Source organism: Suillus fuscotomentosus (genome assembly GCF_016647785.1).
Source record: "Suillus fuscotomentosus strain FC203 chromosome Unknown F5891scaffold_35, whole genome shotgun sequence".
NCBI lineage: Eukaryota > Fungi > Basidiomycota > Agaricomycetes > Boletales > Suillaceae > Suillus > Suillus fuscotomentosus.
In genome coordinates this window covers 266,276-286,509 of record NW_024539547.1, presented here as the reverse complement: position 1 = coordinate 286,509, position 20,234 = coordinate 266,276, and the positions used below count along the sequence as shown (strand labels likewise).

General features: G+C 47.3%; 7 protein-coding genes across 7 annotated transcripts; 2 read left to right on the top strand and 5 right to left on the bottom strand.

Moving 5' to 3' along the window:
- Positions 1–2,417: 2,417 nt before the first annotated feature.
- Positions 2,418–4,265, top strand: F5891DRAFT_981420 (uncharacterized protein; the record flags this gene model as incomplete). Its single annotated transcript, XM_041377098.1, has 10 exons — positions 2,418–2,581; positions 2,643–2,770; positions 2,816–3,009; positions 3,127–3,231; positions 3,445–3,484; positions 3,655–3,748; positions 3,810–3,937; positions 3,986–4,020; positions 4,082–4,104; positions 4,133–4,265. The coding sequence occupies 10 exons, from the start codon at positions 2,418–2,420 to the stop codon at positions 4,263–4,265; spliced, it is 1,044 nt and encodes a 347-aa protein (XP_041224594.1).
- A 997-nt stretch (positions 4,266–5,262) lies between these two features.
- Positions 5,263–7,356, top strand: F5891DRAFT_1041096 (heterotrimeric G protein alpha subunit). Its single transcript, XM_041362051.1, has 8 exons — positions 5,263–5,581; positions 5,734–5,918; positions 5,968–6,128; positions 6,181–6,303; positions 6,353–6,488; positions 6,540–6,659; positions 6,709–6,827; positions 6,874–7,356. The coding sequence occupies exons 1-8, from the start codon at positions 5,464–5,466 to the stop codon at positions 6,971–6,973; spliced, it is 1,062 nt and encodes a 353-aa protein (XP_041224593.1). The 5' UTR covers positions 5,263–5,463; the 3' UTR covers positions 6,974–7,356.
- A 99-nt stretch (positions 7,357–7,455) lies between these two features.
- F5891DRAFT_1190195 (armadillo-type protein) lies at positions 7,456–10,937 on the bottom strand (the record flags this gene model as incomplete). Its single annotated transcript, XM_041367255.1, has 15 exons — positions 7,456–7,903; positions 7,955–8,192; positions 8,241–8,402; positions 8,457–8,528; positions 8,579–8,684; positions 8,742–8,955; positions 9,012–9,085; positions 9,138–9,162; positions 9,213–9,275; positions 9,328–9,359; positions 9,415–9,612; positions 9,667–10,197; positions 10,247–10,651; positions 10,710–10,800; positions 10,849–10,937. The coding sequence occupies 15 exons, from the start codon at positions 10,935–10,937 to the stop codon at positions 7,456–7,458; spliced, it is 2,748 nt and encodes a 915-aa protein (XP_041224592.1).
- A 700-nt stretch (positions 10,938–11,637) lies between these two features.
- F5891DRAFT_1041094 (DHS-like NAD/FAD-binding domain-containing protein) lies at positions 11,638–13,217 on the bottom strand. The gene is made up of 4 exons (XM_041362050.1): positions 12,611–13,217; positions 12,524–12,584; positions 11,708–12,473; positions 11,638–11,661 (listed from the first exon to the last, which is right to left on the bottom strand). The coding sequence occupies exons 1-3, from the start codon at positions 12,907–12,909 to the stop codon at positions 12,003–12,005; spliced, it is 831 nt and encodes a 276-aa protein (XP_041224591.1). The 5' UTR covers positions 12,910–13,217; the 3' UTR covers positions 11,638–11,661; positions 11,708–12,002.
- Positions 13,218–13,802: 585 nt separating this feature from the next.
- Positions 13,803–14,836, bottom strand: F5891DRAFT_954670 (uncharacterized protein; the record flags this gene model as incomplete). The annotated part of the gene is made up of 5 exons (XM_041375273.1): positions 13,803–13,887; positions 13,947–14,154; positions 14,206–14,423; positions 14,485–14,693; positions 14,750–14,836. 5 exons carry the CDS (start codon positions 14,834–14,836, stop codon positions 13,803–13,805), a joined length of 807 nt encoding a protein of 268 aa, XP_041224590.1.
- An 81-nt stretch (positions 14,837–14,917) lies between these two features.
- F5891DRAFT_434343 (uncharacterized protein) lies at positions 14,918–16,512 on the bottom strand. Its single transcript, XM_041371815.1, has 8 exons — positions 16,472–16,512; positions 16,181–16,331; positions 16,043–16,122; positions 15,914–15,943; positions 15,644–15,858; positions 15,376–15,589; positions 15,251–15,329; positions 14,918–15,195 (listed from the first exon to the last, which is right to left on the bottom strand). Exons 2-8 carry the CDS (start codon positions 16,268–16,270, stop codon positions 15,115–15,117), a joined length of 789 nt encoding a protein of 262 aa, XP_041224589.1. The 5' UTR covers positions 16,271–16,331; positions 16,472–16,512; the 3' UTR covers positions 14,918–15,114.
- A 452-nt stretch (positions 16,513–16,964) lies between these two features.
- On the bottom strand, positions 16,965–18,592 carry F5891DRAFT_434291 (UbiA prenyltransferase family). Its single transcript, XM_041371814.1, has 5 exons — positions 18,529–18,592; positions 18,139–18,475; positions 17,702–18,086; positions 17,322–17,647; positions 16,965–17,262 (listed from the first exon to the last, which is right to left on the bottom strand). The coding sequence occupies exons 2-5, from the start codon at positions 18,151–18,153 to the stop codon at positions 17,200–17,202; spliced, it is 789 nt and encodes a 262-aa protein (XP_041224588.1). The 5' UTR covers positions 18,154–18,475; positions 18,529–18,592; the 3' UTR covers positions 16,965–17,199.
- Positions 18,593–20,234: the final 1,642 nt, after the last annotated feature.

Below are 20,234 nucleotides of genomic sequence, written 5' to 3'. Positions count from 1 at the left end.
CCCCGCAGTCGCTATGTAAGTGCAAGTTTGTCTGCCACAGTGCTATTTGTCTAAGTACTTGATAGGACTACTAATCATATACATATGTGATGTCACTGATCAGTGCGAGCATGAGGGCGAGGCTTAGGCTGACTTGAAAGCAATAGAAAAGACAGCATGAGGGTGTGAAAAAGAGATGGCACGGTGGAATATCCGAGAGATATCTAATTAGGTTGCTTCGAAAGACTAGGGTTCAAAATTTAAATAGATACATGTGAGACAGGAAACGTTGAGTTGAAGCGGCAAGTGACATGATTGGCTGCCAATCAAACTAAATCATGTGACCAGTCTATTGGTAAGCAGGGTCGGGGAGCGAATATGATTCTAGGGATTCTTCAGTGACAGCGTATATTACTCATGCCACATTTCATCCTCTGTCTGGTTACCATGATTATCCTGGTCAACGGTCAGTTTTTTGCCAACCCCGATGGCGACATACTACCTACCAGCTTCTAGGTCGTTCGACCTGTCAGATTATTTTGAGGACATCCATGGTATGATCGTATACAATTGCATCTTTAGTAGTTGCCATAATGTTCAAAGAATTGACCAGCTCGAAATTTGAGTAAAGGTTGCGGGCTCTAGCACGAATGTGCTCTAGGCCACCCGCCAAGTGATTGTGAATATTCACCTCACTAGGTGGGCCCCTTCGACGTAGCAGAGCAGGGTACGTACTCAGCCGCAGGTCCCTCCATGGACTCAGATTTCAAGGCGCGGGGATCTCCTTATATTTATGAAATTTACGGCTTAAAGCGACTATATATGCTACTGTCGGAAATACGGTATAGCTTGTGAGACATGGCGAATCCCGAGACGTTGACGAAGATGACATACTCCGAATCTCAGGCCTTGTATCGATTCTGCACGGACGGAACACATAAGGAAACTCGCATCGCAGATCTTGAAAAAATGTTATCGATGAAATTACGGTGAAACTTCGCCCTCACCAGCCACTGACCGATAAGTTCATAGCTAGCAGAGAATATCACACGTGAGCGCCATTTAAACATCGATCAATTCATTTCTTTCGTTCTGTATTGGACTACTACTCTAGAGAAACCGTTTCCATCCAGGCGAACGTCGTGTTCGCTTATTTTCTCCGACCAGCCAATATTGTTACTGTTCCGCCGCTTTGACACTAGCTAACGACGCTGCTGGCTAGATATTCACGTTTGAAGAATGGTGAGTCATTACACTGAACAATTCTCGCTGTTGGCTGAAGCTACTCCTAACCCCGGATCTACGAGTTACAAACTGGTCAGCATTGTATATTATTACTGTGCTTCATGGTGGCGCGCTGATTCATCGTGTTTTTGGTAGCTTGGGTTCCGACACCGCGGAAACGATGATCCAGTTCTCACCTGTTCAAGCGGTAATCAGTATTTCCGATTTGTCTTCTGCACTCGAAATCCAATGGTTACCCTGCATACGCCTCATTGAATAACGGAAATGAGATGCAAAACAAATACCACCACACGTCGCAAGAACATTGACCCCATTTCTGATACTACATAGGATTCAGATCAGGCTGGCGCTCTTTGATGCACAAGTCAACTTGGCCTGTGCGAATCAATTGATGCAGCGCCGCTCCGGACCATCCTGGGCTCCGGCAGCCGCTCCGCAGGGTTCCGACCGCGTGGTCGACGTCTCAATTTCGGTCGTTGCGGTGATTTTCATCTTGTTGCCACTTGCGGCGTTGTGGCGCTGTTTGTTTCATTAAAACGAGCTTCTATGTACCCGTGGCACCACGAACCGTGTTGTGTCTTTGGCCACAGATGCCGAGTACTCTATACTCGACCTGCAACATAAGTTCAAAGTAGTGGTTGAATATATATATATTTTACAAAAAAAATGTATCTGTCAGTACAACAAAGACCATAATTTAAGCGAGTCTCAGAATTGAAGAGGGACATCGATCATCAGGTGTGACCGTGTGTGGGAGGACAGGTCACAGACTACCGAAAGCCACGTTGCAAGCATTCCCATCACTCACTGAGCTTGAGCGCCAAGTATTTTTAGCAAAAGGTCCGATGCTAGCCCCAGAAAAAACATAAGAAAGAAACAGCAGAAAAAGAAAGAGAAAGACAAGAACATTGATGCAGATGCACTCACTCAAGAGCCTCTCATCAATATATCGTCATGATTTTCGTAATCAGTGTGCACAGAAAGTCCGATGTGCCTCGACACCTGTCGAAAAACCTGCCAGTGGCCAGGTTGCCCTAGATTGCCAAGCTCCTTGCCAGGGCCTATGTAGCCCGCGCATATCGATCGATCAATGAGCATGCCAGCAAGTGCCAGCTGCCCCGATATCCTTCCCACGGTTACACTTTAAATGCAAAGCCCACCTGTTGCCAACTCAAGAATACTACACGCCGATCATGCTTTTCAAGTCACTTTTCGTCCTCGCAACAGCAGCTCTGACTGCCTACGCTCAATCAGCGACCACGACGTCTGATGCCGCAACTGCAACTCCAAGTGGTATCACCCCGTGCATCCTTTCATGCTCGAGCCAAGCCGCTTCCGCAGGAGGGTGCTCCAGCTTGTAAGTTGGCTAGGTTTCAAACAGCATTTGAGCATTCCGAATCTCACATGCTCGATATTAGCTCTGACCTTGCATGTGTTTGCACCTCCACTGCATTCCAGGCCGCTGCCGGCGCGTGTCTGCAGGCTAACTGCACTACTGCTGAGGTCGCTCAGGCCCAAGCACTTCAACAATCTCAGTGCGCGTCACGTATGTCGTTCTTTCCAAAGTGTGTACTGGCGCTGATGAGATTAGTTTCGGGGAACTCTACCACCACGAGCGCGTCATTGACCTCACCCACCACATCTCCCGCTACAACTGCTTCGGGTGCCAAAACTTCAGCAACCTCATCTGGTGCTGCTACCGGTCTTGCACCTTCACTTACCCTCAACAGCGCATTTGGTGGGCTCGTTGCCCTTGCTGGTGCCCTTATTGGAGCGGCGTTCGTCGTGTAGTCCGGTCAGCGTCGATGGCAATATTTATATTCACATCGTCACCGCGGGATAACCTTGGATATCTTCTGTTATTTTTATTCGAGTTACAAACACTTTGCTTGGATGTTTTAGAATCTTGAGTTCGGCGTTAACGTCAGCCAGGACTACGACGTTCGGTTACTACGTACATACCTATTGTTTGGTGCCACTCTCCCCTTCAGGGCTCGAGGTAACCAGGTGCCACCATTCAGATACATACATCATAATTAGTTTTGGCGCCCCTTGGTAGCATCCTCAATTTGACTATTCGGTAAATATCGTGGGTTGATGAGTAGGGCTGATTTCCAGGAGTGGTGCTCAGAGTCACAAATAAGAGTCCACAAGTTCCGCTTGCGCATTGCGCAGCGCTGGCACAGCTGCACCCTAAATACCGATTGCCTTGCGGTTTAGGCCATGCAGTGTTTGATTGTGATAAAAAAATATGGGCGACGTGAGTACGTAGTAGGTGGTGGCACAGATTAAAGCATGATGCATGATGGTTCAATTGATTGCCCGCTTCAAAGTTCAAACCGTAGCTATGAGAAATTAGCGCCCAATTCTCTTTGTGCTAGACCTCGTTGCCGGGCATGCACCGTTCACTCGTTTTCATCTTTTTTCTAGCTTTCGGTTTCTGTGCCGCACAGAACTATACCCTTCCTGAATGTGCGCAAATTTGTGCGGGGACGGCTGCGACGGCGGCTGGCTGTTATTCGTTGTGAGTCTCTAATTTTGAGCCAAGTTTGTCTAAAAATCATTAAAATCATTGCCGTACGTAGCTCGAATAGTACTTGCGTCTGCGCCTCCCAGCCCTTTCAAGCAGCCATTCAGTCATGCTTCAATACGAGCTGCAATATAACAACCCAAGGCACTGCTTGGCTGTATTACAGCAACTTGTGCACTGGCGGTGAGTCTTTTATATGCATTGAGTGAAAAACGTTTCTCATATGCGCAGGTTCCTCGGCCGGTTCGGTGCAAGTATATTCTCAGGTAATTAGCGCTCAGCAGTCATAGTGTGATTGAATTTTTGGGTGTTGACCGTCACACGCAGGCCACTCTACTACAACCACGAGTGTCAGTGTTGCTACTAGTACTGCACCAGGACCCGTAACCTCGAATACATCATCATCAACCCACACGTCCTCGCTGTCATCCGTTGGGTCGGCGAGTGTGTCGTCTACTACAACCTCTGCACACCAAACTCCGACATCAACTTCTGGAGCACTTGTGACTGAAATCAAGATGCTACATGGCCTCATAGCGGTCGTTGTTGGCTGCGCTCTGATCTTGTGATACGCGAGTTGGATGTTGGCTGTAGAGCCGGAGGCGATATCGTGCAGGCGTATGTATACAGATATTCTTGCAGTCGGAGGCCCCTGGAGACCGGGGCGAGCCTAACCCATGGACTTTGTTATATATATCCAAAAGGACCTTTGTCGGGTCATATCCTAATAGCAGGATTAATATAGCCACGTATATCTGTCAGAATGTGTCGACGGTAATACGTGACATGTGCAAAGCGGGAACTAGACAAGTACTGAACCTGTATATGGATAAACAGAATGAGTAATAAATATGTTGCGACCCACCTAAACTTTGATGGTGACCCACTGAGCTATTTTTGAGATCACCAACATTACACCAACCAAGCTTTATGATGTCCGTCGGCATCAAAGAAAGGGAGCACATGGTCATGGACAGGTTTCAGATGGCCCGTAGAGAGCCGAGCCGGTGGGGAAGTCCCATGCCTAATGACATTGACATGCACGGCACGTCGTATTATTGTCAGGGAGGGCTTGATCAACTCAGGGTACCGATTGGCATTTATATATATCGTCAGCGTAACCTCTCCGAATCAACTCACCGATCAAGACTAGTGTTAATGCCTAGTATAATGGATTAGTGGCGGTTACGTTGAGGCCGGTGCACTTTGGCAGTGCTTAGGTCTGATTTGGAACAAGGGGAGAACAGGAACAAAGTTTGGCCAACTTGAAAGTGTCGACGTGTCGTCCATTCAACGACGTGCGCACATGTCATGGCGCCCACTACAGCAGTCTTCTTGGATGATGATCATGAAACTACAGTGGTATTAGTTGACTATCAATTGATGTAAAACCACGGGAGGTTTTTGTGATTGATGAATGAGAACGTAGGCGTGTCACACGCCGTTACACGCTTCGTGTGACAGTTACATCACAGTCACTACAAACAAAGCCGCCCGGGTAGCCAAGGTCCTTTCATTCTACTTGTCCTCGACTTATCATTGAAAGCAATTGCACGGATATATCACATTCAGGACACGACCTTCTTCATTTTGGCAGACTTGTTCTTTAACGCTATCGCAATCAAAGCTCAACAGTTTACCATACACGCTGGCCAGATCATATCCCTCTCACCGATTGACTTTCTATTAGCACGCTCCCCTCATTCCTCATGGGCAACTGCGTATCAGCACAGGACAGAGAGGAGAAGGCCAGGTCAGATGCTATCGACCGTCAGATAGACGAGGACTCTAGGAAGTTTAGGAAGGAGTGTAAGATACTTCTTCTCGGTACGTGTCTTCCTTTCTACCTTACTCCATGTCTATTTCATTTTTTACGAGGCAAATATCTCCGGAGTTGCATCCACTTTGTCTATATCCTTCAACTACCTTTATCCGTTCAACCCTTTCTCTTTGTTCTAACTGCTCATATCCAACCTCAGGGTCCGGCGAATCCGGAAAGTCAACAATAGTGAAGCAGATGAAAATCATTCATCAAAATGGCTTCACCCCAGACGAACTCATGGTGTTCCGTCCGACAATATACCGGAACACTCTCGACTCCGCGCAAGCCATTGTCCTGCAAATGCGTAACATGAATGTGGAATGTGTATTGCCCGCGAATCGGGTACGTTCTTTCTCGTGTTCTCTCCTACCCCAATTCATTGCTTTCGTAGACATTTGCCGAACGCATCGTCGAATACAGGGTTGAAAACACGCCTGAGTTTGTTTTCTCCGCTGATATTGCACAAGCCATCCATGAACTATGGGAAGATCCTATCATTTCCAAAGTGATGGACTGTTCGAGCCAGTTTTATCTTATGGACTCGGCTAGCTAGTGAGTCCTTCTATCCACTCGGATTACAAATACTCACGGTGTTCGCTCTCAGTTTCTTCACAGAAGTGCTTCGTATAGGCACGCCCGACTATACACCAACAGAAAATGATGTACTACGAGCTCGAGCAAAGACAACCGGCATCACTGAAACGCGGTTTAACATGGGACAGCTCTCGTGAGTACACTGGAATATCAAAGTTCCGTTTTTGATCGCGGTCTCGTAGCATCCACATGTTCGATGTCGGCGGCCAGCGCTCGGAACGGAAGAAATGGATACATTGCTTTGAATCCGTAACAAGCATCATTTTCTGCACAGCATTATCGGAATACGATCAAGTACTATTAGAAGAGAAGAACCAGGTAGGTCCTGTTGCACGCGCGATTATTGGGCGTCATCAATTTTGTCAATAGAATCGTATGCAAGAATCACTTATCCTATTCGAGTCGGTTATCAACTCCCGGTGGTTTCTGCGAACTTCTATCATATTATTTTTGAACAAGATAGACGTTTTCAAGAACAAGCTACCGAAGGTATGTATTCATTGTTGCAAACGCATGGAGATCTGTTGACACTTTACAGGTACCGATCGAGAAATACTTCCCAGAATATACGGGTGGCGCAGACATTAACAAAGCGGCAAAGTATATTCTATGGAAGTTCATGCAAGCTAACCGGGCGCGCCTAAGTGTTTACCCTCAGTGAGTGTGATTTATCACGCCTCGCTCATCACTCACTGCGTCATAGCTTAACACAAGCCACCGATACGACGAATATCAGACTGGTCTTCGCTGCGGTCAAGGAGACAATCCTACAGAACGCTCTCAAAGACTCAGGGATTCTGTGACGCCTGCCTTTCTTGGTTTTTGATTCTTATCTATCCGTATGCGCCTCCACACCCCATTGGTTAATTTGTATTAACAAGGGTACAGCTCGCATATATATCTGGAACTTCTGGTTATTCTCTAGCATGTTATCATCTTATCTAGCATACCATCAATTATTCATCATTACCCTGGCTGTCCGCGAGATTGATTTACATCATGGCGCCTTTCGCCTTTACATACCGCACAGCATTTGCTTGATCTGGTTGATTTTAACTTGCTATAGCGGGCAACCCTTCCCTTGTGTGCAACTCTTTTTATACAGTACTTGATGCGCCCTGGACGTGCACAAAAGTGTTTGTACATGTAATTTGTAGCGTGCAATACTATCATCATGCCAGACAGATATCACAAGGCGGAGTTATACAGCACGATCATCATTAATACAAGAAGAAAAAACATTTTGCGAGCCACTGCATAGTATCAGTACGACGCATCCTGTGTGCTAACCATCACTATCACGCTCCTCTTCGCTGTCCCACTGGTTAAATCCTAAATCCCTCACACTCGAAACTGCCACAAGAAGCGGATGTTGACCATCCAATATTTTGAGCAGCTTCTCCATGTCCTCTAGAGCAAACTCTTCTACCTCTTCTAACAACGCGAGCTCCTCGCGATCATCCTCCGGGGACTCTGCGCGTCGTTTCCGTTTGTCTGCGAGCGTCTGAAGCTGATGCTTCGTGGCTTCTATGAGGGTAGCCTGTAGATTCGGCGTGAGCGCTGGAATGCCGACCACGCGAAGCCCATCGGCGAGGGCTCTATACAACGAGGAAAGAAACGAAGGGTCTGTTTCGGCTCGAATTGTGTTTATGAGCTGGAGGAAGGAAGCAGCTACCATCTGCGATGTTAGTGTTCCACTCTGCTTTCCGCAAGAGAAAAGCAAAGGGATCAACCTGTGCGTACGATGATTAGCAGTGAGGGCGGCGACAACGGGGAGCACTTACCTGCTTGCAGCTTCGCGAACGCCGTCGTGGAAGTAGAATTTTAGGGCGGGGAGGGAGAGCTCCAAGCTCTGGGCGAGATAAGGTGCAAACCGGCCGCCAAGTGTCGCGCAATAGACAACGAGAGTGTCGAACGCTTGGCATTTCTCATCGATAGTCGAAGTGCGGATTCCAACGATCTGACCGTCCATCGAGATGGTCTCCCAGCCTTCTCGTGTCTCGCCGACATCGTCTTCATCATCTGTGTAGCAGGGTAAGTGGGTGCCGTGACCCCAATGAATGACATTACCATAGATGGAGACATCAGCTTTTGCGCTAGCTGCGTTCAGTAGTGGAGGCATGACTACAGGAAGGAACGGCTCGAACTCGGTGCCGAGAGCTTGGCAAATTTTAGCCCAAGTAGCAATTAAAAAAGTGGGCAGCATGGTGTCCGAGGGATCGACAGGAGAATCTATCATACATGTTAAACGGTTATCGATTAATTCGGAGGCAGTCAAGAACGAACTTTGGATTTTGATTAAAAGCTCGATGAGTGTATTTGCGTCAGCGCGGAAAACGTTACGTCCAACGGCAATTGCTGACAAGGATCAGTCAAGGAAACTTGCGCTGATGTCAACTGTTTCTTACCTATTAAACCAGCACATTCCATGGCTTTCGCGCGTAGCTTGTAATGGTCAGAACTGTTGGCGTTGCGGAGAACATTTAAAAGAAGAGGCATTATGGAGGCATAGTGCTGTTGTATATGCAAGCGTCAGATAAACAATGGATACGCAAGACTGCAATATAATACCTTAGCAAATGTTGCCTCACTGGCGTCAGCGACCATAGCGAGAGTTGTAATAGCTTGTTCTTGAACATAACCTTTGACTACTTTGCCATCCTCAGCTCCTGGATTGAGCATCTTGAGCAGACGCTCAACGATCGGGTCCAAATAAGGAACAAGAGTGTCACGTTCGACACCTTCACAAAAGTTTATCAGGGCAGCTGCGGCATGCGAGTGCACACTAAAATAGAGGATCAGGTGGAGGACAGGTGACGGAATCAAGGATGTAATAGTCACCGAGGTTCTGGCGCCTCTAGTGTTGGTATCAACGCAGCGAATAATTGCTCGTGGTAGCGATCCTGAATGATTTCCTTGGAGCACAAGCGTCTATGAGGATCATGGTGGCAGGGTGACTAAACTTACCTCCAAATCAGTACATAATTGACCACTGCACCAATCATTGAGCGAGGACATTATGAGATAATAAAAGCAACGTACACGCATTGACATGCAGCATACCGCACACGTGGGTGTGCGTCCTTGAACATTGGAGTAACGAGGCTGGGAACACGATCAATGAAAGGGACCGGACAATAAACTGAAGAACGCGCACTCAACAACCTTCCCAAGTTCCATTTGCATCACCTAATAATAGACGAATGAGTGGGCCTGGACTATGCCATAAATAAGCCAAATGAACCTTGCTCGTGCCTTCGGCTATGGCTGCGATAGCCATCAGGCCAGCGTGCCTCAATCTCCAGTCGTAATTGGCGAGCATTGACGGAATATATTGGAACGCCGGAGGAAGTACTGCTTTGCCTCCAAGAGCACAGGCCACCCTATCGAGGGATTGCTCGTATACATGAGGATAATTCTCATCTTGTGCGTCCTCTGAGGGCTACGATATTTGAGTTGGTGAAATACTTGGAGAAATGCACGATAAGTATCTTACATCAGCTTCGAGCCAGGAATCCAACGTGTCTTCTGGTAATTCCCCCATGCCCTCTAGAGATGCTCTTACCATAGCCGCCGTCCATCCTTCCGAACGCTTCGCCAATGCAGGCTTAGCCTCGGTAAGACTTACCATAAATTCTAGTGCAGCTTTTCTGACTAACTCTTTTTCCTCGTCCTCTGTGACTTCGTCATTGTCGTCTGGAGTCCGACTGCCAGATCCGCCGGGAGGGAACGTGAAACTTGATGTGCCGGGGAATGGCTTAGCAACCGTGGGTGTCGGGCCTGAGTCAACGCTTGGCATTATCAAACCACGCAAGAAAGACAGTAGGGCATCCATATGAGGCACAAAGAGATTAGGATGAGATGAGCATAATGGCGTTAGCGAGCTGAGGAAGGATTTAAGGTGAATGTTGGGAAGGGAAGGTAATGTGTCTAGCATTGGATAGAGTAGTGAGAGCGAGTGTGATAATTGAAGTTGATCACATGCAGTAAGGTAGGACACAGAGGCTCGGAGAGCAGCAAGCCGAACCTGAGCACTATCAATGAATGCCAATTAATTCGACTGGAGGACCACGTACCTCAACACTTTGAGAGTCTTGGAGACCTTTCCGGAAAACTGTCAGGACAGCATCTGTCTGGAGATCCATTACGAGATTGGGACAACCAGAAAACAACCTATAAGCGCATTCTCGGAAGCCAGCTTCACCTGTCTGCGTCATAGTAAATGTTTGTGCCTGTAGTGCGTGCCAAGGGCGCCCTCGAGACATAGAATTGTTTGCTAGATCGCAGACTGTATCGACTGTCTTCCTGCGAACAGCATCTAAAGGCTCGTGGGACAGAGAGTGGAGTAGTAGACGCTCGAGAGTTGTCAACGCATGCGCTGGGAGTTGATCATAAAGCGTTAGACGTCCTTCTCTGGGCTGCTGACCCGGTGCGGTGCGAAAGAGAAGTCTGCGAAGTAAGACCAGAGAGAAGGATCGCATCTACGCTTTATTGAATGAGGGCAGCGGTATTGAGACATAATACACAACAACTTGCCACTTCAGTATCAGCTGCAATAGAGAACTGAGCCAATGCGAGTAGGTATAGGTCTGGGGTCTGAGCCAGTCTATCATTGACCGCCTGTTCTGCACTGCAAGTCTCTCAGTATGAGTCGCGCTCATTGAAAAAGATCGCGCACTTGGAACGTATCTTGTTATCACCAAGTACAAGATTGGCAAGTATTTGTGTGAGCTCTGTCGTGATTTCGTGAGGAACGACAGCCTCCATGACGCTGAATTTGTAGGAAATTGATGTCGAGGGTCTAGGAGTGACAGCAAAAGGGAAAATGATTATCTTAGGGTGCAGGCTGTTCAAATAGGCGATTCCAGTTGTTTGATAAAGCTGTTCACTGCTAGTGATCTGCAATGGAGAAGTGATGCCTGTTAAAACGGTGATCAGCACTGAGCAGATAGACTCGACGAGTCTTTCAATTATCATAAGTTTAAGCTCAGCGGCTTTTTTACCATCTTCATCCCGAACGACGATCTGCGGCTAGAGCTTTGCTCCACAATTTCTCGAATACACGCGAAGTTCCTATGGTCAACATCGAACGCTCTCGATTCTCCATCAAGTTTCGCATCTACCAGCTTTCCTTCTTAAAGGACCTTGGTAACTCCGACGCAATCACTGGGATGCCGATCACATCTCAAAACCCAAGTTCACATGATTAAACGTCCTCTTGATATGTCCAAATCACCTAGTGGCGTGTTTTCCGATATCAGTCCGGTTCCGACATAACCTCCGAGATTTGAGTGCATGCTGAAGTTGAGCGAATTGGGTCAGAGACAGCTATGAGCGGCCTGATAGTTGAAGGTACCATCTTCTTGAATGATTTTAAACAGCATCTTGTTGATGTGTGTATCGACAGTGAACATCTTCCCAAGACGAGTCCCATGGCTCCCGACTTGGTCTGGTGTACCCTAGCCAGATCATACAGAAGGAACAAAGTTGGTATGCCACTTTGTCGTGAAACAAAGACATGCTTATTCAGGTGCAGGCAGAGGACAAATGCTATCATAAAGGAAAGACCATCCATCCCAATCGACATCATCATCTGATGCTCGCAGAAGGATATTTTCCTTCAGACCTCTACCACGCGACTGGTTATTCTCCCAGTACCCGACACAATATAGTAATTGACCCCCAGTAGTCTTGCACACAACATGCACTTTATTTAATGTTTGAAGCATGGATCCACAAGCACATACAACTTAAACTACACAACAGGCTACCTAATCTCCATCACTTGGACGCACTATAACTTTCCTCTGTCGAGAATTTCGCAGGGCTCGTTTAGTCCTCTTCAACTGAATCCGGTTCTACCGAATCACTGGCCTGGCCGCTCTTCGACGAAGATCGCTTTTCATCCTTCTCGTCACTGACTTTGAGCCCCTGCTCTAGGTTCTTTGTGATCTTTTCCACCTCGTCCTCCGTTGATTCCTCTGGTTCTGTTTCTAGTTCTGGCTCTTTCTCACCAGCCTCCAAGCTCTCCTTCGTCTTCTCCCAAGCGGCATCGAGCTCCTCCTCCCATTCAAGTTCTTTGCATAGCTCCCGCACGATATCGTCGCATTTTCCGAGGAATAACACATCATCTGGTTTGTTAAAGTCGCCAACCTCATCGAGATTGATCAACACCCGAGGGCAGTCATTCGGGACAAGGTCCACAAGAGAGGCAAATGGGTGCACGGTCAGCGATGTTCCTAATACGATCAATAAATCCGCTTCTCGCAGATTACGGATAGATCTGTGAAACTGATCGGGAAGCTGCTCCCAAAATCAGCCATGCCGTATGGTTTTGTGAGGCTCAAACATACCCCTTCACCGAAGAAGACGATATCTGGTTTCACCAGGCCCTTGCACCTCCTCCGTTCACACCTCGGAATTCTATCTCCTCGCTCAACACCGCCTTCTTTATCTTCTCTGCATCAAAGGGTGTTTTACAGTCAATGCACTGCTGCGTGGCGAAGCTTCCATGTGCCTCGATGATCTTATGCGCCGGCACTCCTGCGCGCCGCTCGAGCGTGTCTATGTTCTGGGTGAAACATGTGTGCAACAGGGAATGCGAATGGAGGAGTGTTATAAAGCTGTGCGTGGGCGTGGGTCGGAAGCGCCCTGGATATAGTTCCTTGGCTAATGTATAAACTAATAAACACATTTCAGTTCCTTTCTTCGCTCGGTCCAAGTACGGACGGACGCACATGGTATCGGGTTTTTCTTAAAGAACCCTATCTCGAATACCGCCTCCGGGAATGGAAGATTCAACCGTGCGAGGTTGGCCTGTACAACATCATATTAATTTTCCTCACTTGCAGTACCGCACTGCGCACAGCACACTTACGTATAATCCTAGGTCACACGCTGATCTGCATCTCAGAACCAGATGCTATGTATGACTTACCTGTACCAGGTGATCTGAAGTCCGGTATACCGGCAGATGTACTCACACCTGATAACATACGTAAGATAATGTAATGTGGCACTAGCAGTAGTAGCCTTACCAGCCCCAAGCTAGTTTCGTCGTGATATCGGCATTAGAATAATTCAGATCGTGAAGAGATAAAGGAACTCGCCATAAGGAAAACATTCCGACAGCTATCCGACTTCATATATTTCGCAAGTGCCTTGAGGTCATTGCCCTCTAAAATCCTTGGGTGCTGATCTGCAGCGTACCCGGGTTTGGTCATGCTGCCCCTGAAAGTACGATTCCACCAGTCATACAGTGAGTGCATCCTCGCAAGTAGAGAATAATTACCTAAGTACTGCTCAGTGAAGAAACACGGGAAGAAGGAAAGAAGGAGACAAAGGATGTTGGTGCTCTCACTGTATTCCTACTCCGTGCAGTGCACGTGAGCTAGATAAAAATGGGCAGGGCAGTGCTACTTAATACAAACTTAATATACGACAAGCATGATAGGTCAATTGTACAAGATGTCGATGAAACCATAGGGGAGATCATCATTAGAAAATTCATCATAGGCAAAGGACGGTCATGTGCTATCAGTCTCCGAGTCCAAATCATGCTCCTATTTCTCCGTGTTTGCCGCCCATCCATCATCTTCTTCGTCCTGCACGGATTCATCAAAACGAACGAGTTCAAAAGTTACGACGTACCTCTAATGAATAATCCTCATCGCCGTCCTCATCCAGAGGATCCCAGGGTACATGCACGTCTACCCAGCTACCAAGAGCAACATGTCAGATGGAGCGCCTGGAGACAACGAAACCCATGATACTGACAAGTCATCACCTTCGGGATCAGGTACAGGAGACTCTCGCATGAGACGTCGTATCAATGGCAACTTGCGCTTGAGCCCATACAGTGGCGTGAACATATAGTCCTTGTGATGCCCCTTCCGCAGCAGGCTCACGTTCGTATCTGACCACCACTGTGAGGGCTCAGATGCATTCCCGTTGGAAGTAAGTGCCAAGGAAATCTTCTCTCCACCTGATTACTATAATGAGCAGGAGCACGAGAACACAGAGTGTGGAAACATACTTTTGTCCGAAAGGTATATGGTGTAGGCGGGACATTTGAAGATGGAGTTGACGATGTGCATGTCTTTGAGCTCTGGGACCTTGTACAGCGTCTCCAAAACCCTGCCGCGCGGAACGTATTCTTGTCTTGGATTGTGCATGATCAGGAGGGCACCACGCTTGCCGCGCTGAAACTGCCACTCTCCTTTGATAGATGCTTGAGCGAGACCAGCGACGTTTCTATCAAACCATCAATCAGTCTGAGTCCTCGCTCGCATAGTAGACCGCACGCAGAACATACATCTCTCCATCAATCTTGAGGTCTTTCTGCCGGACACCCATCGTACACACTATGAAGTCGCCCTCCACGGCACCAATCTGAGGAAGGAAATCTGCTAGCTTCAGTTGCCCGTCCACCTTATCCAGCAAGACCTGGAATTCCGGATCATAGATATTGCCTTCGATGTCCAATTCGCCCGTCTCGGTATTCAGCCTGCCATATGCACCGACCTGCATGCGAAATTATAAACTGCAGCCATGAAACCGATGAGAAACGAGTCGCGTACTGGTATGGGTATAGGTGGATCCCAGTTGGCCCACTTCGCTGTGGATTGTCTGATGAGATCAACGAACTTCCGAGCTGCGTTTCCCATCAATATGGTGCAGTGAGTAGTTTAATACTAAACAAAAATCGCTGGCTACTGGAGGTGACAGTCATATATAGACTTGTCACATGGATAAATGATGGATATCCTGTGCTTGCGATCGTGGGCCGTGGGCATCGCAAATTGCAAGATTACGACACGAACAAACCTAGATATGGGCACTGCATAAATAGTCTTGTACTCGAACATCCACTACACAAGTAATTATACATCTCATATGGCAACGTCAACCTAATATAACAAGAAGGAAAGGTCCCAACAGGTCATCACTCATCGTCACTGTCGTCTGAAATAGGGAATGGCACAAATTCAGAGTCTCTTCGCGGAATGTATACGTTCGGGTCATCCTTGGTACACAGCGTTGGTCTCCGATGTCTGTTGCGAGAAATTTCAAGTACACACCTCTTGATTATCATCATATACTGGATCGATCTCTCCATCGTCATCGAGTGGCTCCCAAGGCGGGTAAACATCCATCCAACTTTTGTTCGATTAGCAATGTGGTCGAAAAACAACAAGAGACCTACAAGTCGGCGTCCTCAGGGTCTGGAGTAGGTGAGTCGCGCATCAGAGGACGAATCAAGGGGATCTTGCGCTTGCAAGTGAAAAGTGGCGAGAACACGTAGTCTTTATCTGTCCTGGTTTGAAGGTTTTCTATCTTTGAATCAGTCCACCAGTTGAGCTGCGTCTCGTTCTCTTTGCCAGATTTTGGGAGGAGAGCCAACGAAATCTTCTCTCCGGCTTGTCATTTCCCTTAGATTTGAGATGTACATCGAACAATAGGGATAGACGTACCCTTCTCGGACAAATAGGTAACATATGCACGACACTTATACACCGATGGGACGACGTACTTGTCCTTGAGCTCTGGAACCTTGTAGATCGCTTCAAATACCTTTCCTTTAGGAAAATGCTCTAGACGGGGTTTGTACATCACGAGCATAGCGCCTCGTTTTCCTTGCAGAAACTGCCAGTCTCCTTTATACTTTGCTTTGTCGATGCCCTCAGCACTATCGTAGCAGAAATAAGTGAAGTCCTCAAGGGTTGACTGTGTCAAAAGCTCACACGTTTGATCCAAGACTAAATTCCTTAGGCCTGACGCCCATAGATCCAATAGCAAAGTCTTTCTCCTCGTCATCGAGCACGGGCGGATGATCCGAAAGCTTTATCTTTCCATCGGTGGCGTCAAGCAGCTTCTGAAACTCGGGATCGTACACGTTTCCTTCAACCTCGAACCTGCCTGTCTGGGCGCTGAATAGACCATACGATCCGACCTAGATCATACCAGTCGGCATTAAGACAAGGTCTCGCAAAGAGCCACGTTCAACTGACTCTGATGTCCTGTGTTTCGGGAGACAAGTTTGCCCATTTTGAAGTGCGTTGGCGTATAAGGTCTACGTATTTGAGGCCGGTGTTCACCATCGTGGTAGAGGGCAACTTGAAGGAGTGAAAGGCGCTCAGTGGCGTAAACCCGAATATGAACCTAGATCTATATAAGTAGCGTGAGCATAGGTAAATATCAACACCGACAAGTAATATCTTACGGGAGTCGTATCGTGCGTTCAAGACGCAAATGAATTTGTAGAATTCAAATAGATTGGATGCTGTAGTTAGACCACGTACTATGTAACTGAGAGATCGCAGCACAACGAGGGCGGTATGGACACTCTAACAATTGCAAGGATTCAAATGATAACAATGCATTTTAGACGAATCAGTACGAAATAGTATGTACTGGTAGAACGCACGTTGATCTGACAACCGGATACGGCGCATCCCCGGCACCTCCAACAGGGGTCAGGTAGACTCGTCTTCGCCCCTCGGTATGTGTAAGTTGTTGTTGTCGATCAGTCGTCCATCAGCAGTTTCGGATCAATGGAAAAAATTGTGCCAGCATTATTGAGAACACCTTGCTCCAGTGCGGCCCAAGTGGACGGGGAACCTGTTGCCATGCTGCGAGGTCCTTGACACTTGCAAAAATTAGCTTCAAGTACTACAGCGTGAGTACGAAGCAGACGGCGAGTGGTGGCAACATCACGACTTGTCGATGGCGTCGTTTTCGGTCGATGGCTTGCCTCATAGATGGACTGGTCACGAGTCTATTTCGCACTGGCATTGCTCAAACATTGTAACACATCCTATGGCCTCAAATGCTACTATCGAAGCAGATTTAAAATTATCATACATGTAAAACGGATGGGCCTAAATTTAGTGCACGTATATCATACTAGCGAGAAACATATCACGATCTGGGTAGGACGTTTCCTCTTATGACTGGACACAGTCAAATGACAGTTTGTGGGGAATCCGTGTAGAAGCGTCCCCCGTTATGGTCGTGACGCAATGAGTCACTACCATGCTAATGCATGAAAACGCGCATTAACTGGCAAAAGATGAGCGCTCATTATCCATATCTGTAGCGAATGTTTAATACTAGGTAACAGACAAGGAGATATGAACGGAGAGTACATACATTGTACAGGCGATAGGTTGACTGGTCGCGAATCTCGTCGCGAAAGAGATAGTAGCGAATGCCGACCCAAGAACCCATAGAAACAAAAAGAAGACTGGAGAGAGGCCCCAAACTCCAAACTGAGGCAAGTGCAAAAGAAAATAGCGGGAGTGCACAAAGTATATAGATACGAGATCCTTCGGGCGCTATGATCGGCAGAGTTCGTCGTCCTGACCTGCGGTCACCATTGACGTCGGCAAAATCCTGCGCATGGACTGTCAGAAGTACGACAAGCGTGCTGCAGACAGGTTCCTTTATGCTCATTCCGTCGAGTGTACATTCTCTTGCTAGAATACAGATATTGTCAACGAAATACTATCGCTCAGATGAAGAATACCAACACAGAATCAACAAAGAAGCGAGTTCAACTATCACATAACCTCCTGTGCTGCACAAAGTCTTGAAAACGGGATGGTCACTGAGACGAAGATCATCGTTCACGATGATAAGGACAGTGGCCATCACGCTGGTTATAACGACATTTGAGCCGAAAAGAAAAGAAAAGCCTAAGCAGAACAACATGAGTGCCCAGCGCAATTCGCGAGCATCCTTGACGCTGATGCGCCCAGACGGCACAGGACGCCATGGTTTGTTCAAGACATCTTCATGGGCAGAATAGGATTGATTAGACGCGTTGAATTGAAATACATGAAACCAGAGCCAGCAGAAAGTATAAAATAGAGCTGGCATGTCGTAGTGAGGAGATACAACAATTGCAAACATCATCTACCGCAAACAATCAGCGTCGTGCGGTGATAGTCATTGCCGAAATAAATACCACAGGGAAAATCATTGTCTTGAAGTCAGATCTCGTGAAAAGCCAAACAGTCTCGAGGTGATGCAGAGCACGGTGCAAAGTTGTTGCTGCGAAGTAAGACAACAGTGATTTGCTGTCTTTTTGCTGTACAGCATCATTATATAGTTCGAAAGGACAGCCAAGCTGAATTTCTCGATTCCAGTCGTTCCATTTCACATGAACGGTGACAGGCAAGCATGGATGACCCGAAGTTTATCACCAGTGTCGTATTGCATGCTGTATTTGCAGTCATACTAGCCTCGCTTTAAAGTATTCATTTTGAAGGATGTTACGGTTACGGTTAAGTTACGTGTAGAAACTAGACTAATCACAGTCAGCGATATGCGAGTGAGAACGATAATATACCTCAACATGGTGAGAGAACAACGTTGTTTGTTTTGATGATGTGATTGCTTCGACCCCTCGAGGTGCCACTCTCGGTAAAGTGGCGTACGGTTGACCGCAAATGAAATTCGGATCCATTCAGAGGTGGGCCCGGGAGCTGTGCACGGGTGTCAGCCCTCAATAGCCACTCCGATATTGTTTGCGGCGAATGTACCACAGAAGATAAGCTTACGAAAGGCACAGCGCGGAGCGAGATGGTGTTCGGATGGACGCTAGTTCGATTGCAACTGGAACATATAAATGAACGATGTGCGCCAAGATGAGGAATGTGTTGCTATACAAACCAACAGGCACTTGCACTACTGAAAGTTGATCAAGTTCTGTGAATAGGGTTTCTTCCACAGCATTGATAGATTACTGCCAGATAACTACAGTGGAGGATGACATACTCAGTGTCCGGGTGTCCCGGGTGTTCGAGTGTCCGATTCAGAGTTCAAGCGTAAAAAGGTTACATTAGTGTGGATGGTTAGCATGATTCGTTTCACAAAATACCTGATATGGGCTTATCTTGGTACATGTGATGATACAGAAACGCTCGAGAACCCATACAGCTTTAAAAAAGTTCCTGACTTGCGCAACGTGTTTGCATGTATTGGGTGAGTGGGCCGCCACCGGTACCTGCCCTAACCATAACACTGTTACACTGCGTGAAGTTCTATCGTCGTTGATCGGACAAGCCCCGTCGGGTAACAATACTGCATGTATTATCCCCTTCTGAGCTGATAGTCTTCATTCTTAGATCTTGTGACACCCAATCGCAGTCAATATCAAGCACGAGGCCTCCAATTGGAATGTAGCTTCAGTCTATATTGCCACAGACTCACTGTATGAACTCTCCGCCTTTCTTTGAGGGCTTATTATGCGGTCCATGGGGTCACAGGAGTGACGGCACTGGCATGCATCACATTCCTGAGCATGCACGGGCCTAAGAGGAGATGGTAGTCGTGAGCCTAGATGAGGTTGCCCGGTTGGCGCATGCTGGAGATGCGGTTGCGGATGCTTGGTTGGCAACTGTGGGTTGGATTAGGGTTGGGTGAGATGGCTAGATGTATGAGTGTAAGATGCGCGAGTATGGTAGATAGATGCACGGTAAGATGAATAGATACACGTCAATAGCATCAGATTAAACATACTTGGACAAAGTATAAAACGAATGAACGCACCTGCTCATAGCACTCATGATTAGCATCTGTGTTTGCATGTTCCGTCGCTACGTAGTCCTTCCAGCGCAGAGATCGAGCAATGTACAGCTTTGTCACTGGATATACTGTTTGGTCAGTCATAGTGGAGAGCCATTGGTAGATGAGTAGTCGTTGCCGTCATCACGATCGTCGAGCTCGTGCTGTGTGCCTCAATTGCAGGAAGATCATCCGAAAATCTGACGACTGAATATTGAGTGACATGGTGGCACTGCAATAGGGCTAAGTCGCTGTTGAAAAAATTGAATGGCGTGGATTATTGAAGTCATACAGATGCTGCCGGCAGACGTTCGCAGCCAGCGCGTTGCAGGTCTGCATCCCAACCTGCTCAGAAAGTTGAATGTTATGTGGTCTGCATTGTCGATAAAGAAAAGTTAACGTACTAGTAAAAATGCGAGAAAGAGATGTCTGGCGGATGGAAGCAGAGTTAAGGTGATCAAGTGTCGTTTCGAATACGGACGGGATACGCGGGAA

Excerpts from the sequence above, each read along its gene's own strand:
- F5891DRAFT_434343 (XM_041371815.1), bottom strand. The coding sequence starts at position 16,270 with ATGGTGAACACCGGCCTCAAATACGTAGACCTTATACGCCAACGCACT. Across the intron at positions 15,944-16,042 it reads TACGATCCCGAGTTTCAGAA|GCCTAAGGAATTTAGTCTTG; the intron begins GCTGCTTGACGC and ends TATGGGCGTCAG. Across the intron at positions 15,330-15,375 it reads GACCCTGAGGACGCCGACTT|TTGGATGGATGTTTACCCGC; the intron begins GTAGGTCTCTTG and ends ATCGAACAAAAG.
- F5891DRAFT_1041096 (XM_041362051.1), top strand. The coding sequence starts at position 5,464 with ATGGGCAACTGCGTATCAGCACAGGACAGAGAGGAGAAGGCCAGGTCA. Across the intron at positions 5,582-5,733 it reads GTGTAAGATACTTCTTCTCG|GGTCCGGCGAATCCGGAAAG; the intron begins GTACGTGTCTTC and ends ATCCAACCTCAG. Across the intron at positions 6,129-6,180 it reads CTTATGGACTCGGCTAGCTA|TTTCTTCACAGAAGTGCTTC; the intron begins GTGAGTCCTTCT and ends GTTCGCTCTCAG.
- F5891DRAFT_434291 (XM_041371814.1), bottom strand. Across the intron at positions 17,648-17,701 it reads CGCTTCTTTGTTGATTCTGT|CAAGAGAATGTACACTCGAC; the intron begins GTTGGTATTCTT and ends TCTGTATTCTAG. Across the intron at positions 17,263-17,321 it reads CAACCTATCGCCTGTACAAT|ATATGGATAATGAGCGCTCA; the intron begins GTATGTACTCTC and ends CATTCGCTACAG.
- F5891DRAFT_1041094 (XM_041362050.1), bottom strand. The coding sequence starts at position 12,909 with ATGTGCGTCCGTCCGTACTTGGACCGAGCGAAGAAAGGAACTGAAATG. Across the intron at positions 12,585-12,610 it reads GAGAAGATAAAGAAGGCGGT|GTGTGAACGGAGGAGGTGCA; the intron begins GTTGAGCGAGGA and ends TAGAATTCCGAG. Across the intron at positions 12,474-12,523 it reads TCGTCTTCTTCGGTGAAGGG|CTTCCCGATCAGTTTCACAG; the intron begins GTATGTTTGAGC and ends TTTTGGGAGCAG.